At 34.7% G+C, this 25061-nt stretch overlaps 2 protein-coding genes and 2 long non-coding RNA genes across 7 annotated transcripts in view; 2 read left to right on the top strand and 2 right to left on the bottom strand.

The window, feature by feature from the left end:
• Positions 1–6081, top strand: part of LOC106621910 (Suppressor of Cytokine Signaling at 16D) — a 45872-nt gene extending 39791 nt beyond the window's left edge. For both annotated transcript variants that reach the window (XM_036357664.2, XM_036357666.2), the window contains 5 exons: positions 2759–2853; positions 2923–3091; positions 5423–5513; positions 5585–5692; positions 5761–6081. In XM_036357664.2, coding sequence (XP_036213557.1) covers positions 2759–2853; positions 2923–3091; positions 5423–5513; positions 5585–5692; positions 5761–5905 — 608 coding nt within the window. In that variant the 3' untranslated portion in view covers positions 5906–6081. The remainder of the gene's footprint in view (positions 1–2758; positions 2854–2922; positions 3092–5422; positions 5514–5584; positions 5693–5760) is intronic.
• LOC138857390 (uncharacterized) lies at positions 3088–5423 on the bottom strand. Its single transcript, XR_011396456.1, has 3 exons — positions 5299–5423; positions 4795–5230; positions 3088–3809 (listed from the first exon to the last, which is right to left on the bottom strand). It is a non-coding gene; the product is annotated as an uncharacterized lncRNA (long non-coding RNA).
• Positions 6082–8332: 2251 nt separating the features above from the next.
• Positions 8333–17695, bottom strand: LOC106621908 (HEAT repeat-containing protein 6). The gene is made up of 5 exons (XM_014240930.3): positions 14952–17695; positions 14217–14875; positions 12480–14159; positions 8635–12406; positions 8333–8580 (listed from the first exon to the last, which is right to left on the bottom strand). Exon 1 carries the CDS (start codon positions 17623–17625, stop codon positions 15715–15717), a length of 1911 nt encoding a protein of 636 aa, XP_014096405.2. The 5' UTR covers positions 17626–17695; the 3' UTR covers positions 8333–8580; positions 8635–12406; positions 12480–14159; positions 14217–14875; positions 14952–15714.
• A 1644-nt stretch (positions 17696–19339) lies between these two features.
• LOC138857388 (uncharacterized) lies at positions 19340–22678 on the top strand. 3 transcript variants are annotated; one of them, XR_011396452.1, is made up of 4 exons: positions 19340–21442; positions 21583–21794; positions 21905–22247; positions 22305–22678. It is a non-coding gene; the product is annotated as an uncharacterized lncRNA (long non-coding RNA). The 3 variants fall into 3 exon arrangements; XR_011396454.1 differs by lacking the exon at positions 21905–22247 and having other exon boundaries at positions 19361–19838; positions 22424–22678; XR_011396453.1 differs by lacking the exon at positions 21905–22247 and having other exon boundaries at positions 19361–19875; positions 22424–22678.
• Positions 22679–25061: the final 2383 nt, after the last annotated feature.

Raw genomic sequence — 25061 nt, 5'->3', positions numbered from 1 at the left:
TTGATAATGTGCTTGTATTACCACTGCTTACAAATAAAAGTCAGACAAGTTTCTGTATGCCGAAAGTAGTTTTCAACGAATGTATTTATGTATTAGGCATAATGTTGTCATTAATAAACAATTTGTTAAATGTATACTATACAAATTTTTCAAATATGGTTTTAATTTAAACTATTACAAATTTAATTATAAGATATCGCGATTATTATTCGTTTATTCCTTAAGATATGATTATGAGTTTATGATAAGATATTTAAATAATTTTTCGATTGATTTGCATTAAATTGTATATAATATATCTGTTTTCAAGTCTTTAAACTCTTTATATATTGCTTACTAAATATAACGAAACTTACATATCGCTAATAAATAAACAAAGGCATCAATAGTTTTTAAATAAAGATTTATAATTTTTTTTTATGGAAAAACTCTTATATTTTTGGTGACTGGTAATGTAAATTTACCAGAACGTTATCCATTGCATAACACGACGTTAGTAAATTTCTGATATAAAAAATGATCTGAACTCATGGAATCTCTATTCTGATTTCCAAATATAAATATTTGCATCTAGGGAAAATATTAAATGGTGTAATGTATTCTCGCAAAATTGATCTGCGTATTATAAAAGATTTTAAGAAGTAGTCTTTAATAAGAGCTTGCAATTAACATTTATTATTGTATATACAGCATGAGCCCTTATAAGTGTCGCACTTATTTGAAGCTTCGTTAGGCTGAGATACTGCTGGATTCAAAAAGAGAGCTGGTGAAAAAGTTACATTTGCAAGAAAAAAAACAAGTGAAATTTTTAAGATCCTCCAGGAAAAATTGTGCAATTTCTGGAAGGAAACTGGCTAAGGACTTCAGCGTGAGCCAAAAAACCATCAGAAACATTATTTATAAAAATTTGAGAATGAAGGCTTATAAGAAAAAACAAATGAGCACTCAAATTGTGAGAATTGTTTTCTGATGAGAAGCTTTTTGTACTACAGGCAAGCCACAACTCACAAAATGGCCGTGTTTATGCAACCAGTACGTCTGAGATTCCAGCTGATAAAAGATCTATTGAAAGATATCAAAACACAACCTGTGTTATGGTTTGGGGAGCCAGATCTACAAAAGGAGAACCCTCTTTCCTTTTCATTGACAAGGGCGTAAAAATTTACCCGAAATATTATTTGGAGGAAGTGCTTGTTTAACACTTCTCTGCTCATGTATCCAGTCTGTTTTGCAGTAATCATAAAGCAAGAATTGCTGAGCAGTGGTAGCAAGACAATATGGCCTGTTTCATTTCAGTGGATGAATGTCCCCCTTCTTCTCCGGATTTGAATCCTTTGGATATTTGTATATGGGGATATATAATGGGTTAAAAAATTTAAGAAACTTAAAACTAGATCAATTTAAGCGCCGTTTGCACAGAATTCGGGACGAAATTCCAAACCCGTGTGAAGCTTTTAAAAGCTATGAAACGCAAACAATTTGAATTAAAACAGACATAATGCAAGTCTAAAGTTGAACTAATAAATAAAACAAGTTTTCATCCTAACATTTACATACGTTTGTTATTTTTTGCGGAAAACTAGGTGCGACGCTGTTTTGCCCAAGAAAATAGCGAAGCTCATTTATCAATGAGAAAACAGCATACATTAAATTTCATTATATATCTTTACCTTCTTACCCAAAGTTTAAAATATTTCAAAGGTAAGAGAAAATGTGTGTTAAAACAGCATAATTGAAACAAAAAAAGACAGAATTCACTAAGAATTAAATTTTTAATCGTTAACTTATATGTTATAGCCTTTGTTCCGGATAACATCTTTGATATCATCACATCTTTACGACATGGCGTCTATTAACATCATGCACCTATCACCATCAACCTGATTGATTGTCTCTCTAAATTTTATAAAAAGTCTTTTTAGTCCTTTTTTTTAAAACATGTTGCTCAATAACCCCTCATACACTTTCGATGGGGTTCAAGTTAAGGAATGCAACAGTCCTCTCTCTTTGATCAATACAGTTGTGTCTAGAGAAATCCTTTACACTCCTTCTTGTATATTTTGAGTAATTTCTTCTTGAAAGGCAATGTTTGTGAAATTTCTTCCGCTGTATTCACCTATTCTATTATATATATTTAAGCTGGCCCGTAATACTTCAAATGTAGGGCATCTACCACGTTATGGAAAACTGTGCCTAACCATTACTTAAGGTCCTTCTTTTATGAGAGAGAAACGCCAGTTTGAAGATTAGATTTTAATACTGGCAACGTTTCTAACTAAAAATAGAAAAAAAAAACGAATTAGTTCGCTATTTTGACGTTGATCATTTTATGTATTTAAAAGTAGTAAATTCTTGTGGGCTGCTGGCTTTTAAATTTGAATCAAAATAATGTCTTCTGAGCGTTCCTATTCTCATAGTCAAGCTAACTAATTTAATTAATTTTAATTTAATCGTGTGCACATCCTTTTGTGCCATATGTTTTCAGTTGTTTTCTAATTTTTTGGCAACTAGACTATATTTACAGCAAAACATTATGTTAATGCTAAAAACACAATTTTAATTGAAAATTGCTATTATAAATTGAAGCATATCCCAACCCGCAATGCTAATAATATGAAAACTGTATATATGTGTATTATATATGAATATATGTATATTTTATTAGTACGAGTAATAACTTGCGATCGTTTCAAGTGCATTTACGAGAATATCAGTGTTACTAAGACGTAAATTTTTATTTTTCATTGTACTTTTTTAGCCGAGTCTTATATAGAGCAATGCAGAGGAAACTCCACCAAAAAAGAGGAAGCAAGGTCTCTTCAATTTACTTCTAGCATTGAGAAAGTTAAGAATGTAAGATGTAAACATATTTTTGTTTAGTTTTTTAATACATGTTTTATAATCACTACCTTTTACAAAAAGTATGGATGGTACTGGGGTCCATTATCAAGTGAGGCAGCGGAGAAAGTCCTTTCAACGGAATCAGATGGAAGTTTCATTGTACGTGACAGCTCTGACGATCATTACATTTTTTCCCTAAGTTTTAAACTAAATAATAGTGTTCGTCATGTTCGAATAGAACAGGATCAAGGTAATTGTTTGCACTGAAATTAATTTTTTTTTAGTTTAAACTAAAGAACTACAAAAGCGAATACATAAACTAAGTTAATTTTTTTTTAAATTTTTTTCTCGATTAACATGATTTCACGTTTAAATAAATATTGCAAACAGTGAAAATTATCGGAACAGTTTCTTAGGTTTAACATCGCAACATAGAGTTGCTAATATAGCTGCAACGAGAGCTACAAACGAATTTGCCGACAAAAAATACTTTTTGAATAACTTTCATGTTGTGGATCCAATAGCGATAAAATTTGCAACACTCATGTAAACCAGGGCATATATACTGTGTGTGAAATTTCGTTGGGGCAGAAAGGGGGCGTGGCAATACCATAACATAAATTTGATCCTTGAGATGTGTTCTAAAGGAACCTGCAACAAAGTTAGCAAAAACCTTCATACGAAACCTGTTATCTAAAAATTAGTCTTATTTTGGGCAAAAAAATACAAAATACAATTAATGATTAGTTCTTTGTTCAATAATAATAATTATTCATGATTTATTAAAAAAATTAATCAAAATTATCCATTATCGGTGAAGAAAATAATAAATATCAGAAATTGAAAAATCATCATGGATCTTTGCATCATCGAAAAAAGATTAACATGACGTTACCCGTTTTTTGGTATGTCGATTCTAAGTATTTGATTCATTTAAAAATCGCAACATTAATCATTATTTACGGTCCCTGAAAATAAAACATAATAAAATGGAAAACAATAACGTTCATTGAAGTTTAAATTACTTTAAATACAATATATTCAATTAATTTCTACGTTTGCTCTGAAATTCGTAGATTCCTGTGCGTTAAATGCTACAGTTTTTCAATTTGATTAAATTTAAGGGATATGAAAATTTTTTTTATATCAACTTAAAAAATGCAGCGTTTAGGCACAGTTAGTACAATTATTAATATACATAAGCTGACACATCAACAGGCAATGTAAACTCTTAAAAAATATATCACAACAAACAAGTATTGGAAAATGTAGAGAAAGTATTTAAAGAGCGACGATTTTTTTTCATCAATTTTGATAATTTATTTGCTTAGAAACATTTATAAATAAATAAAAAGTATAGTATTAATATTTTCCTAAAGTTATTCAATGTATACAAACTCGAAAAATTGCATAACAATGTAGGCAACTGCTCATTAGCAGATCAATATTTCCTAACAGCAATTATTCTCGCACTGTAATAAATAGCAGTGCTAAATAGTTTTGTTTATTTTGCGAACATGAGTCATATGATTTGAGTCCGCTAAACAGCTTTTTGTCAGCTGATAATCTTGCTACGTCTAACCAGTTGGAATAACTTATTCAGCGGGTTAATGCCGACAATGCTGGAAAAAATTCTACAAAATTGGAACAAAAACAGTGTTTTATATAACAAATCATAAGTGCCCGAAATTATTTTCAAACACTGTATTAAAAAGCAATTAAATTAAATTTGTGCTTCGAATTCGTGAGAAGTATGCAGTCCCTTTTAGATTGCTTTCAATTTATCTTCTCAAGTTTTAAGCATATTTGCTATTTGCTAATAAATCTATTTTGCTATTACTGATGTGCTTTTTTTATATTTTTCGGCAAGAAAAAACAAATTTTACTAATTTATTATATTATTATTTTTATTTGCTCAAAATATATTGCCCAAATTATTTTAATTTTATTTACCTGTTTGTTTGGCACACCAAAAACCAATTGGTATAGATATTACTATGTCAGAAGATCATAATGACTTTTACCCATGGCAGCTATAACTTGGTTGAACCTTAATAAAACTTTGCACATGTGTTGCTGGGATCGCAAATGGCCGAAGTCGGGCTCTGGGCACGCTATTAAAATGCCATTAAGCTAAACATTTGACTGCCATAAACAAAACTCCAATTATGTATAAGGCATAACAGCAAGGAATGGCAGCTTTTATACAAAGTTTTGGAAAAATATTCATATACATTAACGTTGGGCACCAATTTTGTATAAGGCATCGCAGTAGGGAAGGGCAGCTTTTTATACAAAATTTTGGAAAAGTATTCGTGTACATTAACGTTGGTCACCACTAGATGAAAAACATTTCGCAGTTGTCTGCTTCCTGTCATGGCATTGACAACTAAATAAAAATAATCAGACAACGTGAAATTAAAATTTATAGTTATTTCTGCCAAATTCGGTACTTACTTATTTTGCATTTGATTAACTTTCATTATTATTATTCCAATAAAATAACCGTGGTTGTTATGATATAATATAAAAGTTTCACGACTTTTCAATGTGCTCCTCTACTTCTTCCATATATTTTCAGGGACGTTTTCATTTGGCTCATATGCAAAATTCAAATCGCAGACTATCACAGAATTCATCGAAAAGGCAGTCGAGCATTCAAGAAGTGGAAGGTTGGAAGACAATACTCAAAAATCAAAATTGTTGTTAATAATTTAATTAATATGGTAACGTTCTATTTTAGGTACTTATTTTTCCTTCATAGAAGACCAGAGCATGGCCCAATGAGAGTGCAGCTAACAAACCCAGTTTCAAGATTTAAGCACGTCCAAAGTTTGCAGCATATGTGCAGGTATGTTACATAATTTCTTATTGTTTTAACCAAAATAAAAACATTCTTATCTTTATTTCAAATTTCAGATTTGTGATCTTAAAAACTGTTATACGTAAAGACTTGATACAAACGCTGCCGTTACCGCGAAGGCTTTTAGACTATCTTAATTATAGGCATTATTTCTCTGAACAAATTGAAATAGATAGTTCACACGTTCAGGTAAATATTTAATCACAGGCAATGAAGATCCAAATGCCTCAAACCCTAGCAAGAATATTAGGAAGACCGCGAAACAAGTAGAGAAAACTCTTCAAACAAACGTCGTCGAAGTATTTTTGAAAAAAAAAACATTAACTGAAATAAAGTAATAATATTAAAAATAAAACTAATAATATTTTAAACGTCAACTACATCTTGTTAATTTGAACCAAAGGCTGCTTCTTAATTTATTTCCTTTCCCTGTTTCATGCTACTCAGAAATAGTTTAAAAGACACTATGGTAGATACTTTATACAGTGTACAACATCAAATAATAATATCCTAATATTAAGGGTCGAGCACGCGTTACTGTTGTATATATCAAATTATATTTATTTATTAGTTAGTTAGTAGTTAAAATAAAAATTTTATTTACGAATAAAGGCGAAAACGTTATAGCAGGTATAAACACAAGGGATTGAGATTTGAATTTGAAGTCAAAATGTTAAAAAGATGGATAAATATTTTCAGAGACGAGAAAACATGGATTTCTCAAATTTAAACTCCTAATGGACAATTTTAGTTTTGAGACAAATCGGAACACCCTTCGAAAGGATACCGTAGATAATGACAGCATGCGTCAAGTAATTCCTACGACAGCCGTTGTAAGTAAGCATTGGACTACGGTAAAGACATTGTTGAATCCGAGAAGTTTACACTGCAACCTTCGTCAGACAAGGCTAAACAATATGTTATCCAACGACACCGATGAAAAGGTGCGGAGTGTCATCAATAAGGCTAAATCATTCAAGTCCATTGACCCAGATGGAATAAACATGTTGGTGCTAAAGCACCTAGACTTGACGTGAGTAAGGTCCGACCAAGGTCTTCAACCTACCGCTGACTACTCTTCAAATAGCCGATGTGTGGAAAGTCGTAAGAGTGGTCCCACTACTGAAACCTGAGAAACCCGCCAACAGAGTGGAGTATTATCATCCGGTAACTCTCCTTTACCCAATAGTGAAGACTCTTGAGACCTTGTTCACTCGCCACCTGGATTTAGCAAACTATCAACATGGCGTCCACAAAGTGCACAGCACCCTCACAGCACTTAGAATAGTTCATAGCCTAAATCAAAATCCATGTGAGGACGATCCTCGGAGCGTTGAACTTGTCAAAAGCTTTTGACGAAGTCAATCATACAACGCTGCTTGACATAGATTCACGTTGACTCCAGGGTTGAAGAGGTGAACCATAAACTACCTGAGCGGACGCTAACTTCGACATCAAAGCTCTAAATTAAGAAGAAATGGGATACATTTCGAAACTCCCTCACCATCAGAAAGAATTTGCATCACCTTGTACGGTGATGATTGCTCGAAAGTAAATAGTTATATCTCCGACCTTTCTCGTTTCTTCTCTGCAGAAAGCTAGAGATTCCCCAACACTAAATCCTCAGCTACCATATTCATAAACTGGACCAAGGAGTACAGACTGTATCTTAACATTGCAGTCGATGGCGTTAAAATTCCGACTGTCAATTACCCTAAGATTTCAGGTGTAATGTAATGAGATCCTCTCCAAGCTGTTTCTGCTGGGATGTTTTCGCAGAAACCTTCTTTGTAGTCGTCTACTTGGAGTCAAATATATGTTCAGCGTGTAATAATTCCCCGAATGACTGATCACCTCTTTGCATGCCTTTCAAACCCCATTCATTTTATACCTTTCAACCCATGGTCCGACCCTGTCGAAACAGCACGTTTCCTGAGCCTACCGTTATATAAATTGGTAAAAGGAGTAGTATCTCCTTTCAACATTCCAATCAAAATATTTGCTTCAAGAATATTTATGGTGATCTTACCAAACTATTATTGAGATTTTTGGCTACCCTGCAGATAGTCCGCTATTTGCTTTATGGTGTTAATTAAGGTCAGACACATGAAAAAATTACTATATTACATAATTTTGTTTTTCCGCTAAATTAGGCCCCTATTACTGTTTTTAACCACACTGCATTTTGGTTGAAGTTTTGAAGTTCGGTATTATAAATATATCTATTCAACCCGCCAAAAGAATTCGATTGAAGTGTTGTCAAACTTCAACTTTTTTGTGGAATCACGGTTTTCAACTCTGCCAGTGGAGTTGAGTAGAGTAACAAAAAATGTCCATTGCTACCAAGCAGTTGTAGTTGAACATTACTGCGTTTATTTAGGAAAAACATTAATACCAAACGGAAAACGAGTAAAAAAAATCAATTTTATTTATAATTTAATCAGTTATTATGTTGAAATTCTTGGAAAAGGGAAAAAGTTGCTGAACTTCTGGAGAAAACCCACGAACCTAACAAAAGGAAAGCTACAATTTGGAAACAATAAAAATAAAATTAAATAAAACTATGGGAAGTGTTTCGAACATTTTCGATACAATCTATATACTAGAAATATAATTTTTGAGTAAAAATTAAATTTTTGAAGCGTTTTGCTCCTCTTCAGTAATTTGTATTTTATCCACAGCGTACAAATACGGTGTTCATAATATTAAAAACCTCTTTAACAGTCATAGATATCGTAGTTCGCTCCAGCCCAAAGTTGAAGTTATTTAAAATGCATTCCGGCAGCAAGAAAACGGAAAGTTTGTGTTAATGTTTCTTCATCTCATTTAGAAAAAAATTTAATAATTTCTCATTTAATCGAAAATAACTTGTGAATCTGCAACAAACATTATTTAAAAGCAATTTAATTGTCAATAAAACTTTGGTTCACTTAATGTTAGAGAGTTTCAATGGAATGGATTTGAGTGATCACGGAAGCTTTTTCTTATTCGCAGCCCATCAGTTTTGGCCCAGCATTTTTCTCATCGTTAAATAAATCAAAACTTATGTCCATTTTAATAATTTATCACTTTTTCTGAATTTAATTGTTTTTTATTTTTCGTTTGAAAATTGGCAGCTGTTAATTATCTGTCAAATTTTATTTTTTTAGGTTGGTAACACCAACGAAACTTCGACTGAAAATAGTTGAAGTTCGTGATATCAAAAAAGAGTTGGGTTGATCTGAAGTAAAATTGCTTCAATTATCAGTTGAGTGGACTAACTTAATAGGGACATTATTTTAATTTGTAAAAGTAAAAACATAGAATCAATAAATAAGGTTTGGAATTGACTTGACGAAAAAAATTAATTATTTAATTAATTTGAAAAGTAATGCCTTGTTGTGTTGATCTAGTTTCAGCTGAAGCTCTTTGAGGTGACTATCACTATTCCTTGGAGATTCATCTAAAATTTTACTGATCGATAATCTCGTTCCCGATTGTTGGCGGCCTCAGGAAAGTTTTATTGTAGATATTTCCCTTGTCAGGGAAAGAAGTTAATTGTTCATAAAAAATCCCTTCTATCACGGCACTGGCTTTTCTTGTTTTCAAAAATCTACCGAACGGTTTTGATCACCAGTCCTCCTATCCTCATACAGACTGGTTTTTGAATAGTGCCACGATCTGGGCATTTATGACGATAAGTACTGCAGCGGTGCTGTGCACTTTTCGGAATTCACAGTGGTAGTCTGCTAGACTCAGATTGATCAGAATGATTGTCGGAAGTAACACGGCCACAAGTGGCTTCAGTAATGGGATAAGAAAAGTTATAGGACGATAAGGTTCCCCTAGGTTGGCGAGTTTCAGCAGTCTTCCGAGTTTCTTCATTCGTTTATGAGGAGAGTGGTCAGCGACAGATTTAGAACCTTGGATAGATATTTTACTCTTAGCGAGCATGTTAATGGCGTCTTAACCGATGAATTTAGACGACTTCCAATTGTTGACAACCTTAAACCTCCACGTCGGTGCGAAATCTTTTGGCAATTTTTGCAGCCGCCAGGGAACACGTCTTTTGACCTTATTCATCGAAGGAAGCATTGTAGATTGGGGGCTAAAATAGCTCTTCGGGCTCAGGGAGGTATAGCCATCGAACTGAGTTTCAACCCGGTAGTCATAACTTACACCGGTGGAAAGGTTGCAATACTTCAAGTGATCCACCCATCTTGTTTGCTTATGCTGATTTACCACTTGAGCTCCCTAACGCAGGGAACACCTGAAATCTTCCAGCCGGAGCGAAGCGAGCGGAATTGACGTTCGACAACGACTATGTCTTTTATTTTTTTTTTAGGGATAACGAGTTTGGTGAAGGTGCTCTCAGTAACTTCTACGAACCCGATCAAGCTCGCTTTGTTAAGGTTAACAAAGGAGCTGTTGTCAACAGTCGTCAGGTTTTGCTCATTCTGGCCACTGCCAACGATGCTAAAGGCAGGCAGGCTATTATGGGCACCATTCTGGTGGGAGCTTCGTTATTCATTGCAGATAATGTCGAATGGTTAATATGTTCCGCCATTCGATCTGTTCTTGTTTGGTGACACCATTGTGAGGTGCTGCGGGGATAGATTTAGGCAACCTGGAATTAGCGTATAGTTCTCGTACGAGAATTGGAGCGGAATAAAGGTGGGAGAGGGGTCTGATCATACTGGGGGTCATGCTGTCTAATTGAGCACCTGAGGACCGTAGAGGTTCTTTGTTGGCCAATCATTACGAGATATTGCGTAGTGCGCGAATTAGGTGCTAATTGCAATAAAGTAGAGGCGGGGATCGTAGGTGGGTGTTGGCAGCATATAGTCACATAACTAGTGGTCCACTCCTTATGTTTCTTAAGGCCGGAACATGTATCTGCAAGGGGTGGCCCCAAGGATAACAAATTTAACTAATTATTTAACGATTCCAACAGGGTTAGATCGACAAAATTACAGTCCTTGGCCGGATAAAATGCGGGTCAATTCCAGTAATGTATAGCTGTTTGTTGTGGAGATTGATTGCAGTTCTATAATAGCAAGCATAAATAGAAGCATTCACGTTGTTTTGGATGTATGGTTTAAAGTTGTCCTAAACTATTAGCTTTGAATATGCCTGTAATGAAATTACGTGGTTTTTTTGAATACTTACTCAATCCAGCCGCTAAATTACCTTATGCTGGTATAATAAAAAGATCATTTATAACAAATATATTGCGACTATAAATTGAGATATAAACTTTCCTATCTCTAAAGTTGGATCAAACATTGTCAGTTGTCAAAATTTAAAAAAACCCACGGTTAGGGATCCCATTTTAATTGTAATTTGGTTGAAGTTTAAAAACGATATCAACTCAATCCGTCAGAAATATTTTCGAACTTAAACTTTTTTGTGGTATTACGGTTTTCAACACTGTGCCGGTGCGGGTGATCAAAAAATTAAAAAAAACTAAAAAGATTAGTGGAGTTTATTTCGGAAAAATAATAATAGAAACTATTCAAATTAATTTTCAACCATTTTTAATACTATTTTTAAGTCGCTATCGATTAAATTAACTACATATTACAATATATTACTTTGCGTATTTGTTAAGTGTTTTTAGATGACACTCAGCACTTTCCATTGTGCTGGTGTATCGTCAAATAACGTACCTTTGGGTATACGGCTGAAATAAATCATTAAGATCTCCAAATAACCAAAATGCACTCTCTAACAGTATTCCTTACAACCAATGCGGCGCGCGGCGCAAAGAAGGTTAAGAAATGGCTGTATCTTTTGGAGCACACCACATTGCGAAAGGTAACGCCCAGCACTGCTATTTATACGCAGAGGACTCTCATCTGGGAGGAACAAGAATTCGTGCATATCTAGTATGAGATGAGAATCAAGAATTCGAAAATATCTACTATGAGATGCCCGACTTCAATCCAACATGCACTTCGTCCTGGTTGCTCTGTATCGAATTGAAATATTCCCATTGTTGTGCATAGAGTATGTGCGTCTAGAACATTCTGCCAACTACGAATTCGCTGTCTATTTGCTTCTGGCAATTTATCGTCGGTTCGATTTTGTTCTATCATCCATGCTCGTCACAATATATATATATACTTTATTTACTGGAATTTTTTATCAAACATTTTTTCTTCGGGTTTATTTTAGTACAAAATTAAAAAAAAGCTACGAATTCGCTGTCTAGTTGCTTCTGGCAATTTATCGTCGGTTTGATTTTGTTCTATCATTCATGTTCGTCACAATACTTTATTTACTGGAATTTTTTATCAAACATTTTTTCTTCTGGTTTATTTTAGTACAAAATTAAAGGTGGAAAATTTCTTCATCTTAACCTTAGAAAATGTCATAAGCTGAAATTTTAACATTGTGTTTGGTTACCTTAATATACGTAACCCCTTTTAATCACGGGATGCAAAACAAAGATTCTATGTTAAAATTTCAGTACAATTTGTGATATTGCTTAACATGAAGACCGAGGTAACCACCGTAGAAGTTAAGTAGCATGTTAAATACTGTACTTTTTATAACAACTGTGTAGAAACTCGCCCGCTTTCATTTTTACAATATAATACTATGTTCGCACCAAAAAACCTCTTTTGTCTATGAAAACACGAATTTTGTGTCGGTGCGAACATAGTATAAAATGGTGGTATCGAAGTGCAGCGTGAGCATTCAATCGAATTTTGCAAATATCTAAAGTGAACAAAAAGATTTAGAAATAATTTTTTTTTTTTTTGCATTTGTTAAATTATCTATATTTACCCACCGCTGAGGTAGTTCAAAGTCCACCGCTTCAGCCCTGGAGGGAGCGTGGATTGTTCTATGTCCTCAAGTAGCGTTGTTTGGTTGACTGTGGCAAAAGCTTTTGACAGGTCCAACGCTCTCGAAGGGTGGCTTCTGGTTTAGGCAATGAACTATCTGGGCGCTTATGACGCTAAGTGCTGTCCACTTTTCGAAAGCCATGCTGATTATCTCAAGTGTCTTCACTACTGGGGAAAGAAGAGTTATCGGACGATAAGACTCCCTTTTGTTGACGAGTTTCCCAGGTTTCAGTGGTGGGACCAGAGTGGTCCGACTTTCCACACATCGGGTATTTGAAGAGTGATCATCGACAAGTGGAGGCCCTTGGTGAGGTAGCTTACTCCCGTCGAGCCTAAATATTTTAGCATCAGCATGCTTATTCCGTCAGGGCCAATGAATTTGGACGATTTGGCCTTTTTATTGGCACTCTGAACCTCCCTATCGGTGAAAGTAAGTGGTGCGCAGCCATTTGACATTATGGGCAGCCGGCGGTCATGTTTCTTCGGATTAGACAAGGCTTTGACAGTAGTCCAAAGCTTACTCACACCGTTGGAGAGATTGCAGGACTTAAAATGCTCATTTTGTCCATTTATGTTGATTTACCGAACCTCCAAATTGAGATCCCTTATCCCAACGATGACGTCCTTAGGAACTGCGTTGAGGGTGTGAAGCCGACCCAGTTAGTTTTGTTAAAGTTAACAAAGGTGCGGTTGTCCACAAAATAAAAGTCGGGATGTTTCTCGATCGAGATTATTATGGGCAGATGGTCTGATGCGAGAGTTAGCATAGGCCGCCAGGTTATGCAATTTATCATACCACCGCTAGAGATGGTAATATTTGGCAAGCTACTACAGGCGACCATAATTCTGGTGGGAGCTTCGTCATTTATTGTGCAGAATGTCGAATCGTCAATCTGTTCCGCCAGCTCCATCCCCCTACGATCGTTTGACAGGCAGGAGTGCCAAGTTTGTGGTGCGCGTTAAGGTCACCAAACGGTTTTCACCACTAAGCAGCGCACCTATGTTCGGGTGATATCCTGTTGGGCAACATGTAACTGAGGGGAAGTAAATATTACATATCTAGAACCCGACCTCGCCTGACCGCACAGCTATATCCTGATATTCAAGGGTTGTGTCGCTGCGGTCGATGTAAACATCGATTAGATGATATTGCACGGTGTTGTGCAGTATGAAGGCTAGACCTCCACCATTACCTCGCTCGCGATCCTCACGTAAAACGTTGAAACCTGCACAGCTCAGAAGATCTGAGCGGCTGTTTAACTTTATTTCTTGAACCGCAGCTATCGATGCGCGTTCCCGGCTTATAAATGCAACTATCTCTTCGATCTTACTCTGGAGTCCGTTGCAGTTAAATTGTAGAATTCACGTTTGTCTTGGGTGTCCGGTGGTAATCCTAGGGGTGAAGGTGGTGAATGTTGCAGCTGTAATACCCGTATGGGCGATTCTCGCACTGTGGTGTTGTTTGGCGACGCTACTATACGGGATTGTGCGGGTAGACTACTACAGCACGGGGCAACATACGACGCACTCCACTCACCAGCACAATAATTGCACTTGACTGATGTGACGTTCCGGCGTATTACCGGCTGACACACGAAACAGACTGTGCGAGGAACCAGGAGTTGCTGAGTGAGAGGAGGTTAGTCAGACTGGAAGTCAAGCTGCCTGTGTGAGCTACTTACCTTTCTTGGTCACTCGACTGGACTGGCGGCGCAGTGCGTGAAAATGGTGCAGGTTGCACAGCCGTCGAGGCAGGTGTCGCAGTAGTACGTTGACAGCATGAGGCCACGTAACTCTTGGTCCACTCCCTGTGGGTTTTAAGGCCTGAGCAGGTCTTAAGATAGCTCCATCCATTCCATGTGTTGCACCTAACCGAGGTAAAGTTTAGATGGATTGCGGTAACGTAGAATTGGCTGTTGTGGGAATTGACACTCTAGTCAACGCCACTAGCACACAGTTGAAAACCATAATACCAAATGTCAAAACTTCAATAGAATGCAGTTGGGTTGAAAACCGTAACAAAGGCCTATATCTCTTTCCGAGCTAGCCCTGGTCAAACAGGCTCCTCTCGTTTTGTTGGTTTTTGACATTTCACACGCTGGTCCCTAATTGAACCTTTTCTATAATCTACGATCTCTGTACTGGCGCCTATCTAATATAACATAAGGATCATTTAATGCCTCTTCAGTAAATACTTCTGCAAGGACTTGAATATGTTGGATAAAATAATTCGATATTATAAGATATGATTCGAATCAAGAATGTTGTAATTATTTAAGTATGTTCCGTAAAGCCCCTCAAACGTTGATAGGTATTATTGATTACAAAATAAACTTAGAAGCTGAAAGCAAAGAACAAATTAAGATTTTATATTTAAATATACTTTATACAGTCGTCTTTATTCAGTTTATATGTACCTATGTTTATTGTGATAAACATATGCAAATCGTTTCAGTGTCCTGTACGAATGTACACGTTAGGAATTGTATTAGTATATACGACTAAAAATATCATCGATATTATTTTATTGCTGTTGTTGAACTTGTAATGTTTATGTAACAGCAGTATTCCATAGCAGTATATCATAGTCCACCGACAAGGTACACCAGCTTACAAAATTCATGCAAGCTTTTACATATTTCCAAGAACACTTCCTCACAAGCAAAATCAGTTATTCATTCTTATAGCAGAGTATATAAGTTTAATGACCTTTTTTCTAGTTCCTAAAATCGATTTAGAATTATTCCTTGACGGTGCAAATATGACAGTGCCGTTGTATGTGTCCTTATTATTTGGAGAGAGGATATATCTAAAGTGGGCTATACCGTACTCGTAATTTGAAAGCAAAATCTTCTCATAAGTATTACTTTTCTACACCAATGTAATTTATAAATTCGCGTTAATCAATAAAATTTGTAGAAAATGTGATGTTCAAATTTTTGGTGGCAACATTCTGCATTTTTATTACTGAAATTATCTAATTAACAAGCTTGTAGAATTGTTCAAAGCCTAGTTCTTTATGACATGATAGAAATTACAGCCAGTTGATTTGACATTATGAAGCATTGTTGCTTTTAGCATACATACAGCTAGAGGGCGCATTTTTTCAAAAGGAAATAGAATGGATCATATAAGAAAACTCCATGAATTAATCTTAATATTATATTCGGATCTATAGAATCAATAGCTTGTTGGTATAGCATCCATTACAAGTATGATAGCATTTTTCTGTTCCGAACTCAATTCTGAAGATAAAATTAATAAATCATTTAGGTATGTCGAACAAGATAATAAAGGGGCAGCAGATCCCGGTATCAATCGTCTTAATACTCTTGTCCAAGTATTTTTTACGACTTCTAATTTGTTTAATAGTACACGCGAAAGTACAATAATATCTTGCAAATTTGCTAGTTTTATAATGTGACAAATTAAAAAGCACATTTGCTCTTGTAATTGATCTCTATGATTATATTCGTAAAAATTTATTAAATTATTCGATTGTTCAATAGCTTCTAATAACGCGCTCCAAATATTTGAATAGTGCTCTCCAAAATACGCTCGTTTCTCAATGTGTATTAAAGCAGCCGTTGCATTTATTTTTACTTTATAATTTGGGTGATTATAAATGACGTGACAAAGAGCAGAAAAGAGCGACAGTTCCCAAGTTAAATCTTTGTATCTACTTGAATACAGAAATATCTTTTCATTTTGTAGCAAATTTCCCACGGCATAACATGAATTCCATTTGACTTTTGCCGTCCCAGAAGCACGAATACCATCAATTAGTTTACTAATAGCACTTTTTATAACAGTTCTATCCGAAATACGATGAAAATGACTTTCCGTCAGTAAACGCAATAAATTACCCAAAGTACGAACTGCATTACATCGAACTTTATCACAATCGTTGCAAGCTTCAGTTGAGTACTGAATTAATCTCCATAATATTTCGTCCGAAATCCGTTCAGTTGTGTTATCGGATATATTTTCTAACAAAGCATCGCTAACATTTCCCATAGACCAAATTACTTTGATACGTACAATCATATTTCCTTCTCCAGCAAATCGTAATATTAATTCGGCAGTGTTCTCAATAAAAACCAAATTCATGCGCATTGTAGGAAAAGTGACGAAGACTGACAATGCCCGGACAACAGTCGCTCGAACTAAAACATCCTCTAAAGAATCACAGCTTAAACCTGATAAAAAACTTAGTATATTAATTCGAATAGGTTCTGGTAAACTTTCGAAAATAATGGCGCCGATATTTGATATTGCGTCGCATAAGGCAATTTTTACTGCAGTAGATTCCTTTTCTCTACTCATTTGATGAGTAATGATCGGCAACATGCGAATCCAGAAGCACTTAAAAGAGCATATATTATCGTTGTTATAATTTTTTTGTAAAAACAAACTTATTTGATAAACACAAGCGTCTATACATTTTGATCCACACAAACGAACTTCCAGCTGTCCATCATGTATGCTATCCTTCAAGACAAACGTTAATTTTTCCAAATTATCCTTCAAAAAGAATTCGAAATGAATAGCCATTGCAGTCAGTATTTGTAGACTTTTAATGCGTAAGGCGCAAGGTGCTTTCATTTTTCTACAAATCGTATTGTCTTGTATGAGGTTTATTTCTAAATTTGAAATAATTTTTAAAATTAACCATGACGCTTCGAAATCATATTTGTCAGATCTATTTTTTGCTCTGTCAAATAAAAAGTCCTTATTGACTTTTTTAGTGGACCAAATATTAATAAAGTTTTTATTTGTCGAAGAAATTGGGATGCATTCTTTAGAAATTCCAAACGCTTCAGCATTTTCGGAGGGAATTTCCAAACCCATTAATAAAACTTCTAACACTGTTAATGCTGAAATTTGAATTGTATAATCGTTGTGATAAACAAGGTTTTTAACTGTATTAATTATGTGGGACACTACTTCACATTCAAGTTTAGCGAAGGGTGTTACTTCTGCCAAAGCTGCTAAACATTTTAATGCTGATTTTAAAACATGTAAGCACTGCTCACTGTGTACAATTTCTATTAATGATTTATATGTGGTTATAATTGATAAACCGAGCATTGCGAAAATGGTAAGAATGAGACCGACCTGTCTTTAAATTCCGCTTGGCTGTATAAAGACTTCAAGTTTAAAAGAACTTCAGCACAAACATTTAGAGTTGCACTACGACACTTGGAACTGGTATCGGCTTGACAAACAAAAAGAATATCTTTGCGAGTACATACATTGTCCATGCCGTCGTATGGAAATATAGATTGCCAATATGTATAAAGAACACGTCTTTCAATTGATCGAGTTATTTGGCCAAATAATCTAATAGAGGCTAGACGTATTCTTGAGCTAATTTCATTTTGAAAAGCATTACATTGTGTTTTTTCCACATTGTTTTTCATTGCTATTTCTGAATCAAGCTCTCCGAATCCATTTTTCGTAGTCTCAAGTATGGTTTTAACACTTTCCTTGGGTTTTAGTCCTCGGTGTTTCTTTTGTTTTGCTTGTTTTCCACCAAATTTTTGATGTATGATAGATTCAATTATTTCATGTTTATCTGATGAATTCTTAACGTAATTGTACGGCTTAATTAATTCTGGATAAACGACCGATATACCTTTTGTATTAAGGCCATACTCTATAAATCCTAAAGATATTCCCATTAGTTCAGATATATTCAGTTCTATATCCTCTTTACAAAAGGATATATATTTATTCAGCAATATTAAAGAATAAAGTGTTATATTGGAGTTTGCCAACGAATTTATATTTGATGAATACTGCATACGAATTAAAAGGTTCAATACGAATTCACAAGACTGTTTTTGTTCTTCAGTGATAACATCCATCTTTAAATCATCAAATATAACATTTAAGCATTCCAATACAGATATCACATACAAATCATTCTTAGTTTTATCCCCTAGAATCCGTTCGTAAATGGGAGATTGTGCACAAAATAAATTTTCGAACAGCCGACTACGATATTTGGAATTATATTTGATGAACTTTGAGATTATTCTGATGGCATAAAATTCTGCATATTCATTTTTCAAATATATTTCGCACAACCAATTAAAAAAACCTTCAATTCGTTGATCACTTTCATCGCTATTTTCGGGAAGTGTAATATCTAAAAGTTCTCCAATGCATTCAGCAATCAGCCTATCCTCAATATCTATTGTAGCCATCATTTCTAAGATACTAAAGATTTTATCATGAAATTCTTCATGTTGTATTTGAAACGTTTTAAGATCGTTCAGCAATTTCAATATCGTATTGGGTTCCATGGCGACATTTCATGTTTTTTAAATGTATGTCGAAATACTTGGAAGTTTCTACTAAACGACAATACTTTCGTTTGCCTTTTTACACATTAAACGGAATCAACAATGAACAAACTAGAGATACAAAACAATGGATGGGACTTTTGATAGCGTCGATAGTTTTATTTTCGTCTCACTATCGCTAGTTTGTTTTGACTATCGATAGTTTATTCCTTAACAAGGCTTACCAACAGTATTGTAACGGATTTCTCGATAAATCGTCTACCTGTAACTCACTCTTGAGTTCGATCACTGGATTGTTAAATAAAAGTCCCAATTTAATGGCTACACACTTATCTTTATTTCTAATTAAAACAACTTAACACTTATTGCTCGTTATTCGAGCTTACAACTTCTTGCTTATAGCTTGATTGCTCTTATCACGACAACACTCTAACTAGAACTGTGTCTGCTGCACAATCCGGCAGCCCTTATATAGTAAATCTGTAACAAAACATTGCTTCTAGAACATTCTGGCAACTACGAATTCGCTGTCTAGTTGCTTCTGGCAATTTATCGTCGATTCGATTTTGTTCTATTATCCGTGTTCGTCACAATACTGTGACATTCTATCTATTCAACGATTAACTGCCAGAAGCAACTAGTTAGCGAATTCGTAGTTGCCAGAATGTTCTAGTAGCGAACTTTTGTTAAAAATTTACTATATAAGGGCTGCCGGACTGTGCAGCACACAGTTCTTGTCAGAGTGTTGTCGTGTTAAGAGCAATTGATACATAAGCAAGAAGTTGTAAGCTCGAATAACAAGCAATAAGTGTTAAGTTGGTGGAATTAGAAATAAAGATAAGTGTGTAGTCATTAAATTGGGACTTTTATTTAACAATCCAGTGATCGAACTGAAGAGTGAGTTACAGGTAGACGATTTATCGAGAAATCCGTGTACAGTATTGTAACGGATTTCTCAGCAAAATTACGATTTTTTGGCGCCGCGATCTAATGGTACGGACGGATATAAGAGATCCTCAGGATAAAAAATGTATAAGTTATTTTTTATTTGTATTTCAAAAGACTAGCATAGTTAACTATTGTTAACTTATACACATATATCCGCCTTAGACCTCATTCGAGATATTTGTAACTAATATTCAAAAACAGAAATTTTACTATACCATCCCACGATTTCAGGGTTAAGATGGAGATAAGATATGGTTGGATAGAAGAGATTCTCTAGATAAAGAATATATATATTATAGTTTTCGAGATATTTGAATTTTAAGTTCAAAATTTCCCTAACTTTATTTTAGACTCGTTTCTTAGGTAAAGTTGTTCAGAATGATCCGTAGAACTTTTCCCACATACACGATTTTATAGAAAAAAAGCTATAAATTTCCTACAAAACTATGAATTTTCCGGTTTATAATGATTAATTTTTTTCAATTAAATAAATGTGTCTTAAATTACTCAAACTTTAACCTTTAATAGCTTTTGAACGCTAAGGTTTACGACACAATTTTTTTTGTAGAGGATTCAATTTACTACAAAATCTATGAAACGAGATATTTTTACAAGTAGTTTTTTAGCGAGATGTAAATTTTTCTGTTTGATAATAGGGGAAATAAATAGAAAACTGTAAGGTGGAGGACTTTCCGGTTACCATTAAGTGCTCAGCTTGGAGAGATTTTCTTAAAGGTGTCTAATAACCTATCTTTCAGAGTACCAAGCGAAAGAAATTCGGAAAATGCAAGTAGCGTAGTAATAGGCTAACAATAACCTTAAGTTGATAGTAAATCTGCAAATAAATGCATTTTTTCTAATTTAATTAATGTTGTAATTAGCAAAGAGAAATATTTTATGTACATTCATACTTCTTTTACAAAAAATTTTAAAAATTTAAATAACAAGACAAAAAGTTAAACGTCGCAGTTTGTTTGTCAAAATTTTACTTTCCATTTTGATCGATATACTTAAAAAATGTAATTCTCAATTGAATATAAACAGTATCCTAGAAGGATTTGTTCAAATATTAACATGAAGATCTAAGTATGTTTGCTTATCGAATACAAATAGCGTAGTAGAATGCTAACGTGTTGCCTAAAATTTTAATTAATATCAAATCTCCAATTTAATGAATTTTTAGAGTCTCAGTAATATTGTAACTAGCAAAGAAAAGTACTTACATTGAATTAATTATTTTATGAATATATATGTATATACATACAGAATGCTAACGTGTTGCCTAAAATTTTAATTAATATCAAATCTCCAATTTAATGCATTTTTAGAGTCTCAGTAATATTGTAACTAGCAAAGAAAAGTACTTACATTGAATTAATTATTTTATGAATATATATGTATATACATATATGTACATAAATATCAATACAAACGTCGAGATTGAATTTTGTTTTTAAAATCATTTGTGAAAATGTTACTTAAAATTTCTAAATAATTTTCGTAGTAACTTTTTTTTACCCCAACTCATCACAGAGAAAAATGTTACCGTTTGTCACATTGCCTAAATCTAAAATTTCTTTATACCATAAGAACGTTTTTCACCTTTATTCCACTCAAAGAAAAAAGTTATTAATTGGCAAGGAGCCAATGTAAATAATTTTGGTGATCGATTTTGCAATGCAACTCTATATATTATATATATATTTTATGTATATACTAAGGATGAGTTCTAAATAAGCACAATTAAAGGGAAAAGAACATTTTTGTAATTTTTGTATTTAATTGACAGTCATAAACCGCACAAAAATCTGGGTCCGACTGAAGTATGTGTGAATGGAATATATTTAATTGTGCAAAAAAATATCTAAACTATCCAGTTGTTATGGGACGAAGCTACTACACTAACCAAAGCGATTTTTTTTATACTCTGAACAGGGTATATTAAGTTATCCATGAAGTTTGTAACCACCAGAATAAATAGGCGGAGACTATACTATGTATGTAAGTATATACTTATGTGATCAGCAGTAGTCAATTCAAAAATGTCAAATGAAATCAAAAAAGGCAATCGCTATAATTCGCCAATTTGGACTTCCAACCTTCTTTATCAGTTTATCGGCAGCAGAACCTCAGTGGGTTGAGCTTTTGGTTATCCTCTTTAAAACTGTTGATTCTAAAGATATTTCGGAAGACGAAGCCAACAGTTTAACAACCCAAGATAGATATCGCTTAATTCGGTCAGACGCGGTTACTTGTGCTAGATATTTTGACTACCGCTATCGACAAATTCTTAAGCTTTTTAAAGATAATGCCGGCATTTGTGGAGAGCATTTTGTCACAAATTTCTACTGGAGAGTGGAGTTTCAACAGAGATGTTCCCCGCATTTACATGTCATGTATTGGCTTAATAATGCTCCCAGGATCAACCTTCAAGATCCTCAGACATTCCCTGATGTGATTAGTTTATTAGTTGTTTAAATGTTTCAATATTAACATTCTGGTTCTTTATAGAAATTCAGCTTACTTATTCACACATTTAATTGTAGAACTTCAGGAAGTCCTTACTTCTGAGTTATGCAATCGAAATGTGCTAATTGTTGGAGATTTTAATATTTGTTTAATGTCTACAGGAACTACAATAGGAAATCTGCTCCAAGAAAAAAACTTTGGTTCCCTGCTTGGTGTAGAATATTCAACTACACCTGCCGGTGCAGAAATTGATTGGGCATTTTCGAACATGGATCCTTCCCATGTTAGTGCAATATGTAACTAATCCAATTAAGAAAATTTAAATTATAGGTATAATTTATTATTATATAAGACATTATTGTATAAATATAGGATAGAAATTAAATAGTATAAGGAGAAAAGAAATATAGTTTGGACATACCTATGTATAAGAATCTCTAAAAAAATGTATTTTTTAATATTGTAAATATTATATACAAATTAATATAAAAATATAATTTTTAAACTTGTATGTGTTTATTATTGTATAATAATATCGATATAATAAATAAAAAATATTATTCATTGTCCAAAAACGATTTCTTTTCATACTTCTCAATACAGTATATACCAATTAACTTTGCGAGAGTATAAAATGTTCGGTTACATCCGAACTATGCCTGTTTATTATCCTTTGTTTTAAATTCGCGCCCGTTTAAGTTGTTGGTATTTATGTATGTTTTGTTGTTGCCCGATTTGTGAGTTAGTTTGTCAAAACCTTTTATATTTTTTGATTCGGTTGACACGCACCTCTGTATGTATATATGTTTTTGTGTAATATGGTATATGTTTATGTTTGCCACTGCACGTCACCGCACTGCACTGTTTTTTTTTATTTTGTGGTTTGTCTTGTCACCACGGTTTAAAGGCATTTTTTCCTGGACCAATAGTGACATTCGGAATGGCTCGAAGGACCATGAATAAAAGCGTGCCCAATTTATCGGGGAGCACATTACTTTATTGAAGCTCTAATGGATATCGCGGGACCTAAGCTTTAATACCTCACTCACCACTTTCACGAGTATTTAAAACGCGCGGGTAATTTGTTTGTATAATTTATTACTTGTACAAAATAGTAAGAAATGCATTCAAAAATAAGTAATAAATTGTATTTTGTAAATGATTCGCTAATCGTAATCCTGTACGGTGTACAGTGGAATCAGGAACCGAGTTCAAGCCAAATATATTAGGTAAAGTAAAAAGTTCGTTCGGTTTTTTATTGATTTTTTAAAAGATGATAACTTTGTGTACATTTGTCCGATTTAAGTCAAATATGCGCCGTTTTGTTCGTAAACTTGTTGCCAACGAGATGCCAACTTCATTATACCCCTCTCGTAGAAGACTGCGTCCCTATTGCCAAAAAACTCGGAGAGCCAATTTTCACAGGCCTCTTTTGAGGCCAACTTCTCACCATTAAGCGCGTTCGCCATGGACAGGAAAAGATGGTAATCACTTGGTGCCAGGTCCGGACTATAAGGTGGGTGCATTAGAACCTCCCATCCGAGCTCCAGGAGCTTTTGGCGAGTCACCAAAGACGTGTGTGGCCTGGCGTTGTCCTGATGGAACACAATTCGGCTTCTGTTGATCAAAGATGGTCTCTTCTGGATGAGTGCTGCCTTCAAGCGGTCCAGTTGTTGGCAGTAGAGGGCCGAATTGAGCGTTTGGCCATAGGGGAGCAGCTCGCAGTGGATGATTCCTTGCCCATCCCACCAAACACACAGCAAAACCTTCCTGGCCGTCAATCCGGTCTTGGCCACCATCAGGGCCGTTTCCCCGAGCTTTGACCACGACCGTTTGCGCTTGATGTTGTCATAAGTGACCCATTTTTCATCGCCAGTCACAATCCGCTTCAGAAACGGGTCGATTTTGCGATTTTCAGATGGAAATTCGGTCCATCATGTTTTTTTCGTTAGTTCGTGTGACATCCAACATCGAGCTCCTTTTTGAATCCACGGTTATGCAAATGGTTCCAAACGGTTTTTAGCTTATCTTTAGTTCCTCAGCAATTAAATAAGTGCTCACGTGACGGTCTGTTTCCACTATTTCCATAATTTTATCGCAATTTTCGACGACAGGCCTCCCGACGCGTGGTGCATTTTTGACATCGAAATTACCGGAACGGGACCTAGCAAATCACTTTCGTGCTACACGTTCGTTTACAGTATCGGGCCTATAAACTAAATTAATGTTTTCAGCCGCTTTGGCTGCTTTTTCGCTTTGATCGAAGAAAAATTGTAAAACATAGCGAATTTTCTCTTTGTTGGTGTCAATCTTTGACGAGCGCTCGCAACGAACTGAGTAAATCAATCGAAAAACTGTTAAAGACAAACTTTTAGCGCGAATAAACACGTTTTCAGCGCCGTGTAGTATGACATGATGCGACACGTAACACTAGTACTATGGACAATAACGCCATCTCTTAGATAAAAACCGAACGAACTTTTTACTTGACCTAATATTAATTATAGCGCGAAGAATCGCTGACGAAAAGAATTGACTTTGCGCAGTGTAGATTGTGAAGCAATCGAAAAAAGCAGCGAGCGAGATCAGTCGTAATCGAACGTTGACTTGGCGCCCCGGCCTGTTGACAAAACGAATGTGTTTTTGCGAATGATGATTCAATTCCACCATCGTGTGTGGAAGTGTGAGTTGTGTTCGAAGGTGTGGTATATTGTATTAGAGTGTGTCATTATTTACCCTGATGGAGCGGTGTACTTAGAAGGGGAAGTTTATAGTCATTTAAACGCTATGGTTGTTACA

The sequence above is a fragment of the Bactrocera oleae genome, chromosome 5, assembly GCF_042242935.1.
Source record: "Bactrocera oleae isolate idBacOlea1 chromosome 5, idBacOlea1, whole genome shotgun sequence".
NCBI lineage: Eukaryota > Metazoa > Arthropoda > Insecta > Diptera > Tephritidae > Bactrocera > Bactrocera oleae.
Note: the sequence above shows the minus strand (reverse complement) of the source record. Positions and strands in the feature narration are given on the sequence as shown.